Genomic DNA, 12,430 nt, shown 5'->3' with positions numbered 1-12,430 from the left:
GTAATTATACATGTAATCATCTCTTTCACTAAATTGCCACAAACGTAGCAGATATTAATTTTATGATAAACATAAGCCCTACACTTAAGCAACAGCAGTTCTTTCAACAGAAAAAACAAGAGGCTAAAATTAAACTTTCGTAATTTACAGGAAAGAAGGCATCAACTATGATTTTGGCCTCTTCTTAACACAAAAATCAGTAAAGCATCACGGTTGAGTTCCGTTACCACAATTCCATCGGCTGCATGCAGTGGAATCAATTCATGAGTGAATTTTTTAAAAAAAGTTATGTAATACATCAACTGAGCAGAGACAGCGACTGAATTTGATGAGCTGGTCAAATAATACTGACACAATATTCCCTACTTGCACATTCCCACAATGCAATACGTTTGGGGGGGTTTTTTGCAATAAAACAATGGCCGATATCCAGGTCACTAAAGCATTCATGATACCGTCCCATGAGTAAAAAACTTGTATTGTTTTTATGGAAAGAGCCCCCAAAACGTATTGCATTATGGGATTTACATCACCCAGAATGGAAAAAAGATTTTTCTGCTTCCATGTGCCAAGCACCATGCATGAAGAGCACGATTTATTGATTCCTCTTGTAAATCCCTTTTATCAAGAAGTATGTGACTTGTAATAGCTGTTGTGAGAGCCTCTTCTTTGTCGTTTCCTGGAGGAAAAAAAAAAAGAGTTTAGAGTAGAAATGTTCCTAAAATTGATTTAGTGCAAGGCCCAGTCCTCCGTTTTCATTTTATTCTCTCACGGAAATATACATAGTAACTTCTTCTGCTCGCATATAGCTCAGTTAGTCGAGGTGGGCAGAGGACACTTGAACATAAAGTAATTCAATAGGAGGAGATTAAGAAAAGAAAGAAAAGGAAAGGAAAGAAAAAGAAAAAGGAAGATAGATCTATATAAACGATATATAGATGAACTAGAGTTATTACAATAAGTTGCAAAATTACAGAATTACAAGCCTCATTTTACATTCATCTATTTTACATTCATCTATTGGTATTATGAATCTGTGCTTCAATCACTTAACATGTAAAAAATAAGATTTAATTTAGAACATTTAACACTAACATTATTCCATGAGTGCGCATTGGATGTGAGATGGTAAATGCTGTAGATAATGAAGTGTGTAGTACCGAGTTGGCAATAACCAGACTCATATCCAACAAGCGTGAAGGGAATGATAATATTATTTTTTTATTCAATTTTCATTAAATCTTAAACGGTATATTGATTTTTCCAAATTTTCAGCTTGGCAACAGTTGAGTCAATCAGTTTCCATAATATTGTTAGGTCATGTGATATACCCTATATGCAGATCACAAGGTTGAGGGAACCAATCAGAAAGCTGGAAATATAATATCCAAGGTTGAATATCAAATAAAAGATAACATAGTGCCTATAATTAATTAAACTATCAATATTATTAGAAATTAATCCTCTATTAAAAGCACTTCACAATAAAATTAGAGTGTCCAAGGTAACAAGTAAAAAAGCTTTTTTAAAACGCTAAATCTTGTTTAGGTTAGTGTTCAGTTGTTTGAGTAGTGAAAAATTTTAAATCACTTGAAAGAACTCTTGGAGAACGAGAATCGCAAATGAACGCTTCTAGATACAAGTACAGCTCCTTCAGGAGCCACCACTCACGAAACACTATGAACAACACCAGGGTGCTTTCAGTTGTTATAATTTTATGCTTATTCATTTAATTTATAAATATTAATTATACCTTAGAAAACTCCATTCTCGGATGTTTCTGTAGACAAGCCACTGCCACAGCCACCCCCGATTCTTTATTTAACTTTTGAGGAAAAAGGTGCAGCTTATACATAGACTTTTACGGTACATTAAAAAAACTCATTAAAGATTCATGAACCTAACAGCCTATCAAAACATTGATAAAACGTCATGTGTATGAGCTTTATATCCGCTGATAGAACACTCCTCGTTAGTATTCTATAATTATAAAGAATTCTAATAAGGCATAGCTTGTTTTTCTTGTATGCTAATATTCACCTCTCACAATTTGAACCATTGTTTTGAGTCCAGAGGGACACGCTCTTTGTGGAATGTTTTTTAAGCCGTTCAAAAACAGGGTAATATTAAATTCAATTTGATAGTTCACAGGAAGCCAGTAGAGTTGTATTGGTGCTGTATGAGCAAACCTTGGTGTCAAAACATGTATTTTTAAAATAGAGCTCCTACACAGTCAGAGAACCTCTCACTTCCTTGATTTTGATAATGCACCTTTCCCTGCGAACTTCAGGGTGATCACGTTTGAGTAATTTTAATAGATTGAACTCTAAATTTGAATCAGAGGAACTGCTCTCAACTGGTTTCAATCTTACCTTACTGGTCGCACTCAATCTGTTCTGATTAATGGGAGTAAATCACAACCTCGTAACCTCAGTTGTGGAGTACCCCATGGTTCTGTGCTTGGACCTATCCTCTATTTATTGTATACTGCACCATCAGCTGACTTATTGCGACACCATAACTTGCAATTTCACCTCTATGCTGACGATACGCAACTTTATGTTTCCTTTTCAACAAATAATGACCTGGAACTGACTGAAGCTGTTGAACGTATCGAGCTATGCCTGACTGATTTGGACAAATGGATGAGTAATTGAATAAAGAAAAAACTGAGTTCCTCTTTATTCACTCAAAATTTTGACTACAGCACTGCTTGCCGTCAATCTGCTTTGGTCAAGACACCGTCCAGCCTTCTCAAACTGCCAGGAATGTTGGTGTCACTTTTGACAGCACCATGTCAATGCTGCCTCATTTTAATACTGTATGTAAATCTGCATTCTATCACCTTCGTAATTTATCATGTATTAGAAAATTTATATCAACGGAAACTGCCAAAACACTTGTGCATGCCTTTATCTCATCCAAAGTAGACCACTGCAACTCCCTTCTGTACAATCTTCCGAAATATGCTGTTAAAAAAGTACAGTATGTACAAAACGCCGCGTCAAAATAGAAGTTGGTCTTTTGACAATCTTATTATATTACATGTTATGGTTAACCGTTGTGAAAAGGCTGAATTTCACGATGGCATTGAAGTTGTTCTGAAAATTCCTTTCAATCATAAGTAACGTCTTATACAAATTGATTTTCAACTGTTAATACGAATAAGGAATGCGATAAAAGGCAAAAACTAATGGTAAACTGTGAGGTTTACCAGCGTCTTTTTACACTTTACACTTCCGTTACCATCACGCAATACTTCTCCTGCGCATACTCAAGAATATTCCTGCCACTTCAGACAATCCTCGCCAAAAATCCTTGAAACACCCCCTTCCCCTGGACAGCGTTGAGATGACATTTTACTGTACATCTTGAAAGATCTACACTGGTTACCAATAATTAAATGCATAAAGTTTAACATTTTAATTCTCACTTTCAAGGCTTTGCATGATTTGTCTCCCTCGTACATACAAGAACTGATAAGTCTCTACCGTCCTTCAAGAAGCCTCCGCTCATCTACATTGCTCCGTCTTAACCCTACCAGCTATAATTTGAAGTTTTATGGATCTAGAGCTTTCGCTGTCGCCTTGCCACAACTTTGGAATGATCTACCAGAACACATAAAAAACTCTGATAATCTCCAGACTTTCAAAACACGACTTAAAACTTATTTATTCAAGGAAATGTTTGTATAACTTTTTCGTTTATGGATTAATTTTTAATTTTAATTTTTCATGACTTGTAAAGCGCTTAGACCACGTCTGGATAGCCGCTATATAAGAAATATTATTATTACGATCGTTACAAGCCATTTCAATAAATCTGCGATAACTGTCAACTTTGGTTTTATGTGATGTTATTGGGGACCTTGAAGACGACCTGTAAAGTAGTCCCACCCAGTCTGTTGTGACACACTTTCATTTTTCTTTGGAACAATTGAACTCGATAGCCACTGCAAGCGCAACACACCTAGTCCTCAGTCTACCCTGTGCATAAAGCTATTTCCAAGGTGCAGTTAAATCATTTCACAAGAAACAATACATGTAAGTTCAACCTTAAAAGCATGCTGAGCCTCATGGTTATTTTCACAGAGATGTACATGTACACACAAGTATTTTTATGATATGAGCTCGTAAGAGTGAAACTTAGAGATTTTATGCTGAGACCAGACCATTTTACTGTGTTGTCAATGGCAGCCATTTTAGGGGTTCAAGGGTTCACAATGTTATTCTAGTAAGACACTCAAAAGCTCTGACTCTTTACTTCCTAAGAGTGACACTAATAGATACATGTATTACAGTAACTATGCCTGAGACCAGACGATTTTATAAGTCAATATGGGCCAGTTTGGAGGTGAAAGGGTAATGTCTCCCTTTGACTCGCTCAGTTCTTGTTTAAAAAACAGCTTTATGGCCTGAATCGGGCCCGAATCTCGCTCGGTCAGGCCACAAATTTTCATACGGGTTGTTTCATCAGAATTATTGGTACATGTGTTATTTTGCAAAAGCTGTAAATCATAGACCAAGTAACTACAATTCTCGGTTTTCACATGACGTCACGGCCGCCATGTTGAAGCCCCTAAAAAAAGAAATGGCGGCCATGTTAGAGCCCTCACCAAATCCTCTGGAAATTTAACTTTATTATCATGCAAACGTTTTCTTTTGTTTTCGTTGAAAAACATGGCGGTTGATCACGCGAGTGAAAACCAACAATATTATTATTATACCGCACTCACTTCATTTCTGCTCTTGACTGTGTGTATTCAAACCACATTACTGATGGTATCAAGGTTGAATCACGGATCATCAAATATTCACAGACAGGCCTGTTAAAGGAAACAAAAAGCAATAATTACCAAACTAGTGATTGATACGCTATCTAGTCCTACATTATACTGACTGCAAGCTGACATTAGGGACCTCAAGCTTCAAAATGACAACTTTAACCACAACCACAACCCACCCCCTCCCCCCCCAAAAAAAGATAATAATAAATTAAAAAAAGACAAAACACAAAAATTGACAATAATTATATTACAATAATGTTGTATTCTCTATCATACATGTAATTAATGCATATTTACCAAGTTGTTATGGTTGGAAAGAGTGGTGTTAAAACGGTCTGGGTGAATATAAACCAACAAGCACCAAGCACACATCCGAGTAAAAATCCATAACCTACTTGATGTGGTGTGTGATATCTGAGGTATACTCTGCAGGATGTAGTATAGAGCAAAAAAAATTATCAGTGAATAATATTTATATTAAAACACCACACAATTTAAAGTTCAATTAAAATTCACCAAACGCTTGATGGGCTCAGATTGTTACATCATACCCCCCACGTTGTTAAGCCCCAGCATGCTTTGGGGTGTGTTGATAAACAAGGCATCCATCTTGTGTGGTTAGACTTTGTGTGCTTCTAACTTGGTGTAAGAAAAGTGCGATTAACTGTTTGGTCCATGTTCCCGGAACACGGAAAATTGAGAAAAACTTGTCATGGCGTCCTCGTTGGGACACGGCATCGCAGCAGTCACACTACCAAAATTCTCGACTTTGCGAGATCCGCGACGGAAGTGTGAAAAGTTCATTCAGTAGTTCAAAGATTGGTGTGAGCTCAATGGATGGTACGATAGTGAGCCTTTGTCACCTCCTACCGAAGAAGGAGGGGAACCACCATCGACCGTGCTAGTGTGGCTAGCAAAAGGTAAGGCTATGGCAGCTTTTTGCTCCGCCATAGCTGGCAATCAAGAACTTGAAAACCTCGTGCAAGGCTTTCAACTATCAGAGGAGGAACAAAAGTAACCAGAGATTATTCTTAAACATTTGAAGAAACATTTCTTGTGCACACTGGGCTGGGACAGCTTGACAGACCTGTTACCTTTGACACAGACCCTACCGTGAAACTGGTCCATGATGCCAATCACCACCATCCCATAGCCAGGCATACCGAAAGCGAAGGGACATACCAACAGTACATACCAACAGTACAAGCCCACAGCTTGGTGTAGTAACATGACAGTCAGAGAGACCAAGGACAAATTTAGGATCTGTTTAGATCCATCAAATATTATCAACAAAGCAATCCAGGTACCTAAGCATCCAATTCTACGCTTTTGAGGACATTTTACCACAATTAAATGGGGCCAAGCGTTTCTCAGTTGCAGATGACATTCTTCATTCTTCCAACATTCTTCTAGATAATGAATCCAGCTTGGCCACAACCTTTCACACCCCATTTGGTCGCTATTGGTGCCTGCGTCTTCCGTATGGTGTCTCAAGTGGACCTGAGGAGTATCAAGCAAGACAACAAGAAGCCCTTACTGGACTGAAAGGGGTCTGCAACATTTCAGATGATGTTCTCATTTATGGGTGAGGAGAAACACATGAGCAGGCTGAGAAAGATCATGATGAAAATCTGCATATTCCTTGGTACATATGTGCAAAGTAAAGCTCAAACTGAATCTGGCCAAGTGGGTTTTTAAAACCCAAAATGTGATGTTCATGGGGTTCCAGCTCAGCCCAGCCAGTGTCAGTGGTCGAAGCCATGACAGAAATGCCCAAACCCTCAGACCAACATGCTGTCCAGCCCTACTTGGGTATGCTTAACTTCCTGGCAAGATTCTGTCCCAAACTGAGTGATGTAGTGAAACCCTTAAGAGACTTGACCCATAAAGACGTCCCCTTCAAGTGGACTGACGCACACAATAAAGCTTTTGCAGAGTCCAAAAACCTCATTGTTCATGCCCCTGTCTTGCGGCACTTCAATCCTCAATTGCCTGTCACCCTTTAGGTAGAGGCATCTGCTGCTGGCATGGGTGGAGCCCTCCTCCAAGATAATCAACGAGTGGCATTTTACTCAAACACCTAACGCCACAGAAAAAAGATATGGAATTATTGAGAAAGTCTGTCTTGCAACACGCTTAGCATTTGAGAAATAGGACAGTCTGCTTTACGGAAAGTCAGATATCACGGTTGAAACAGACCATCAACCCCTTGAAACAATTCTTAAGAGACCCCTTTACAAGGCACCGAGGCATCTGCAAGCCATGCGCATCAGGCTCCAACAATGGTCATTCGTTGTGAACTACAAGAAAGGAGCACATCAAGTCATGATAGCGGACACTCTTTCAAGGGTCCTCATCCTCAGCTCTCTGCAGCCAATCTCTCTGGAGAACACATAGTTAAAGTGGACTTGGAAACTATGGCATTGGACAATTCTGGGATCTCCAGCGTTATCCTGGAAAATCTATGAGAGCAAACCGAAATGGACCCAGAACTGCAGAAGCTGTCCTTCCTTGTGATGACTGGTTGGCCAACTGACAAAGGAAAATTGGATCCCTTGGTGCAGCCCTACCTCACCTTCAAAGATGAATTATCTCTGGCAGATGGCATAGTGTATAAAGGGCAGCAGGCAGACATCCCAAAGTCGATGAGACCAGCCCTGCTACACAAAATTCACAAAACACACTTTGGAGCAGGTTCGTGTATTCGAAGAGCCAAAGTGTCCCTCTTCTGTCCTGGTGTGACCTCTGATATCAAGAATAAGTGCATTTCGTGCCCAGTATGTGCCCAATACGCTAGTCAAGCGCCTAAAGAGCCCATGCTTAGCCATGATATTCCAGAACAACCATGGTCATTAATTAGCCAAGATATCCTAATGTGGGAAGGGAAATGGTACTTAGTCACTGCATGCCACTATAGAGACTGGATAGGCTTGAAGATGGCTTGAGGATGGCTTTACGCTGAAAACGATCGTTTTTTTTTTCACTTTTAAAACAATTTTTAGCCTATAGTAAATACTAGTCACAAGTGAAATTAATTGTTTATTGCACGAGGGCACATAACAATTACATGCTTATCACATAAAGGGCAAAGTTTTTTAGGGAAACCTGTTCAGTTCAGTGGTGTGAAAAATTATAACCGACACGCTCCTAAATGTACATGTATTTGGCTTTAAAGTTCAATTCAATAATTGTTGCCGTCAACAGAAATAGCACTTAAAATGTATTTTATATGTGGGCAAAAAAAGTAGTTTAATCTGGAGGAAGATTATCTTTGCTTCCTCTGGATAAGCAAGTGTTAACAAATCAGGATCAAGTAATCATGCCCTCTTGATTACTAAAAGTGCCCTTGTGATTAAGGAAAAATGCCCTCTGTCCCAGCCAATCAGCAATCAGTATTTTTGCCCTGTATGTGACAACAGCTGTAGAGAATCACAAAATTGAGAATATCTCCAAAAATATTGGTCCAGGAGTAATGATAATCAAACTTGGCACCAGTAATGTCCATCAGATAAGATGTTGCCATAGCAACACTCTCATTTCCAGTCCCTTTCTGCAGTGAACCAAATAACTTGGATTTTGAACAGATAAGTACAGTCAGGCAGATGATAAAACTTAAAAGGGATGTGCTTCCCATAATGCCTTACATCTCTGTATAGGCTAATACCGAGAGTGAAAAATAATGTCTTATTATGACAATACACGACAAAAGCAATCCTGCATTAAATAGACCATGGCAACGGCATAGCGGGTATAATTTTATGCCTTACTTGATATATATTACTGCTGCCAAGTTTGAACAACATCCATCCAATATTTTTGGAGATATTCTCAATTTTATGATTCATTACAGTCATTTGCAATGTTTATGACATCATCAATTTTTTAACAAAAACTTGAATATCTCTGGAATGACAGAAGGTATTCTAAAATATAAAAAACCATTCTTTATCATTTTGAAAGGTCTTTAAAAGAAGCAAAAGATATTTTTCACTTCATAGGCACTTTTAATTAATTTGTAACCCTTTTCTTAGGTCTAAAAACCATTCCTAATTAATATTCGTGTTCGAAATCAAGTATTGTTTGTGCTTGTTTTTGTTTTTGTTTTTGTTTTGTGTGGCATGTGTGAAGATGATTATTATTCAGTGACCTAGAATCTCCATAATAATTATGGGGAATGATTATTAATTTTGTCACCTAAAAACTAGGAGTTACACAAAGTCAAGACTACGGTACAGGCTACCTGTTGTCTCTTCAGTTGTCATTTCCTTTGTGAATTGAAGGATTTGGGATTGTTATTACAACTGTAACTGTAGCAGCTCACATTGTGATCCTTACCTACTAAATGCAACTGTAACAGCAGCTAGTGCCACTCCAATGGCTAGCATATGACGCCATAGGTTCTCAATTAAATCATCCCATACTGTTGTTGATTGAGAAAAATGGAGGAGCCTAAAACAAACAACAATATGTGCTCAGTATTAACCAACAAACCACATACATGTATTGACCAACAACCATACCCACCTTTCTCTTTAGTTTCCCATAAAGGCAAAACTTAAATGATTGTGATCAATAAAATGTAATGTACACTGCACTGTACACAGGTCTTCAGCATCCGGTTGTTTGAAAAAAGTAATTTATTATTGATAAATTAAGATACAATGGAAAAATATAGATTATATGTAAATTGATTTTTGGTGTTTGAATTTTGCGTAGAAAAACAGGACATGCAGTGGCTAAGTGGATCAGAACTTGTGTTCGGTTTGGGGAGTTGCTGACCGTCCTGACATCTGCCATTGAATGGCAAAAGACAAATAAAAATGATAAACAGGAACAGGAGTAGCACAGTTGGTTAGTGTGCGGCTTTTGGAGCAAGAAGTCCTCAGTTTGATCTTCAGAGATTCCAACAACTGTTTTGACTTTCCTCTGATGCGAAATGGAGCACTGACAGCAGTTGGGAGTGGGGTAATAGGAAGCACTGTCACCTCTCATTGATACCAGCCTCGTACATTTAACTAACCTGCAGGTGCAAGAAAGGGGAAAGTAGAGGGAAAAGCGTCCCCGCGAAGCCTTTCCCTTCCCCTCTCTAGTGCCTAACATGTAGCTGACAGAACTATAGACATTAAATAAAGTGACTTAACCTTTTTACAATCACTTCTGCATAAAAAAATTATATAATTAGGGGACAGTAAATAAACCCCTGCTGAAGCAGGATAAAACCTTGTCATCTTGCTTTGCTCAATTCTCACGAGACTTCTCTTTTTACAACAGGAATATTAAATAAATATTTAATAAAATATATATATATATAGATCGTTTTCACGTGACGTCATCATTTTCTAAAATCCAAAACTAAAGAGCCAAGAAAGTTTTTATCCTCATCAGGCATAAGAGACGGTAAATTTGTATCCATTTGCAATTTTAAAGCTCAATAGCGTGCTTCGTTTGGAAACCAGAGCATTTTGAATTTCTGAGTTATAGCGGTGCGTGACACGAGGCGACGATCGAGTTTATTGAGAAATATATATTTATCTCATGGTTTTGAGCCTTTGTAGAATTTAAAGCATTAGGAAAAGTGCTTAGGTAAATAGCTGTCTGTTCAGTACAGATGATCACTCGCCTAGATAGCCAAAGTAAGTAACAGATGTTGACACTATTTTCCGGCTGCCATATTGTTGCACCACAGATGTGCACCAACATGGCGTTTTCATACTGGGCTCTGTAAATTTCTGCGAAACATTTCGACGAATATCTGAAGTTTGGGGAAACGCACAGGCCTAAAACTTGGAGAAGAGTCTTCTTCATTTATCTTCTACAACATCACGAATTCTTGACTTTTTCCACTGGATGGTTTTCGATTTATTTTTTTATTGCGTGACAGTGAAAACGATCTATATATTTTTGGATTTCAGAGGTACGCCATGCCCCTGGCCAGTTTGTATACCATCACAGAAAGCCAATGTGTGGTGTGTATTTATAAGGCAATGCTGTATCACACAGGTAAAAAAACAGGAACACCATGAGGCTCATTCATGGGAAGAGCTGTATACTTCCATGGCCAGGCCATTGAGAGATAATAATTAAAATTATTTCCCATGGTGGGAAATTTGAACAGTTCCTATATTTGAAAAAAAATGTTCCCATCGCCAGGAGAATGGATAATATTTTATATATTTTACAGTATGTTCATTCAGCTTTGAAGTCAGGAGAGTGAAGTGGGAAGGCCAACATAACTTTCAAACAAGCCCTCCTCAATGTATAGGCTTCTCCATATGTGACAGCCCCCCCCCCCACCCCCTTAATACTTTTCCAAAATAATGTACATGTAACCCCTCCCCCCAACAATTTTACTTTCCTAATGGAGTGTACCCTGATCCACACAGTAAAAACAAAAGTGACATTGTAACTGAATTGCATACCTGAAATATATAAACAAGACAGAATAGACTGCAAAGAAGGCCATAAATTGAGAATGATCAGATGGCATCCCATGAGTAGAATTTGGAAAAACATGTCCAGCGCAGAGCCTTGGATGTGCTAAGGTGTGTTTTACTGTCATATTAGCAAGTTCATTTATTAAAATTCCAGTGAAAAATGTCATCTGCAATAAAATGATATTTTCCACAAATCAACTCTTTCGACACAGCACTAACAATCATTTACTACACAGCTCTTTCCAGTCTCTGTAATTTCATTGGATCTTTATAGGACACCTGCACGCAGCTATTTTGTATTAAGGGTTGAGCTTCATTGTTTCAGTTGCATGTTAAGTAGTGTTCATTTCTTTCTGAACCATACCCCATGAGCCCCATGTCATGAATACTGTACAAATGTATCCTTGCTGCATCCTTAAAATACTACTTATGACGTTTATTCAGTGTTCAAATTATTCAGTACAAGCAACAAAAACCACATGCCTATTGAAATAATACTGTTTTTGAAACATGGGATTTTTCTGTGGATGGCTGCAATGTCTCTGCCTTGCACCCTGCCATACAAATAACAAGTATTTGTGCAGACACGTACTGTAACAATTGTACTGCTGAAAGCGAACTTCACGTGATGAGCTCGAGCGGATTGCAAACAGAACGGATAAATTTGATATTTTTCAGGTATTTCAAAATGGTTCTAGACATCGATCGCTCCGAAATTTGCAAGGGGTTCTTCTGGATCGGAAGGAATGACTAAAAAGCCAACATATATAAACAATATACCGACATACTGTACCGTGTGTATTTCCCTTCGGAACATAATTAAAGTGATAAAACCAATCACAATAAACATAGGAAGTAAACTAAACCAGGCTAAAATCTTTCCAATGACGTCTCCTGCAAAAAAAAGGAAGAAACACAGCCTCATACTAGTGGAATGGTAAAGGGTATAAACTCTGCCCACTGCATGCATGCAGGGAGCGTAGCGGTGAAAAACTATTACTATTATTCTCTGGATAAAACACTTTATCAGCCAAATAAGGCGTGATTACCTCCAGGATATTCAACATGAAAAAGGGATATTGTTTTCCATTTAACGTTATCTCCAGCTAAATTGAAAAAATAGAAATTTTCGCCCTCCTGACATGACCTTCTCAGAGATCCTTCCGCCATGTTGAATTCCCATGATTCCAATAAGAGTGCTGTATACCAT

General features: G+C 38.2%; 1 protein-coding gene across 1 annotated transcript in view; it reads right to left on the bottom strand.

The window, feature by feature from the left end:
- LOC137993747 (dolichyldiphosphatase 1-like) overlaps positions 1-12,406 on the bottom strand; it is a 13,325-nt gene extending 919 nt beyond the window's left edge. Inside the window, exons 1-7 of the mRNA XM_068839745.1 lie at positions 12,270-12,406; positions 12,014-12,114; positions 11,206-11,387; positions 9,122-9,235; positions 5,084-5,212; positions 4,736-4,825; positions 1-679 (exon numbers count right to left, since the gene is read on the bottom strand). The exon at positions 1-679 is cut by the window's left edge and continues 919 nt beyond it. Coding sequence (XP_068695846.1) covers positions 625-679; positions 4,736-4,825; positions 5,084-5,212; positions 9,122-9,235; positions 11,206-11,387; positions 12,014-12,114; positions 12,270-12,390 — 792 coding nt within the window. The 5' untranslated portion in view covers positions 12,391-12,406 and the 3' untranslated portion in view covers positions 1-624. The remainder of the gene's footprint in view (positions 680-4,735; positions 4,826-5,083; positions 5,213-9,121; positions 9,236-11,205; positions 11,388-12,013; positions 12,115-12,269) is intronic.
- Between the last annotated feature and the right edge of the window lie 24 nt (positions 12,407-12,430).

Source organism: Montipora foliosa, chromosome 2 (genome assembly GCF_036669935.1).
Source record: "Montipora foliosa isolate CH-2021 chromosome 2, ASM3666993v2, whole genome shotgun sequence".
Lineage (NCBI taxonomy): Eukaryota > Metazoa > Cnidaria > Anthozoa > Scleractinia > Acroporidae > Montipora > Montipora foliosa.
The sequence above is the reverse complement of the archived record's forward strand: the minus strand, read 5'-3'. Positions and strand labels throughout refer to the sequence as shown.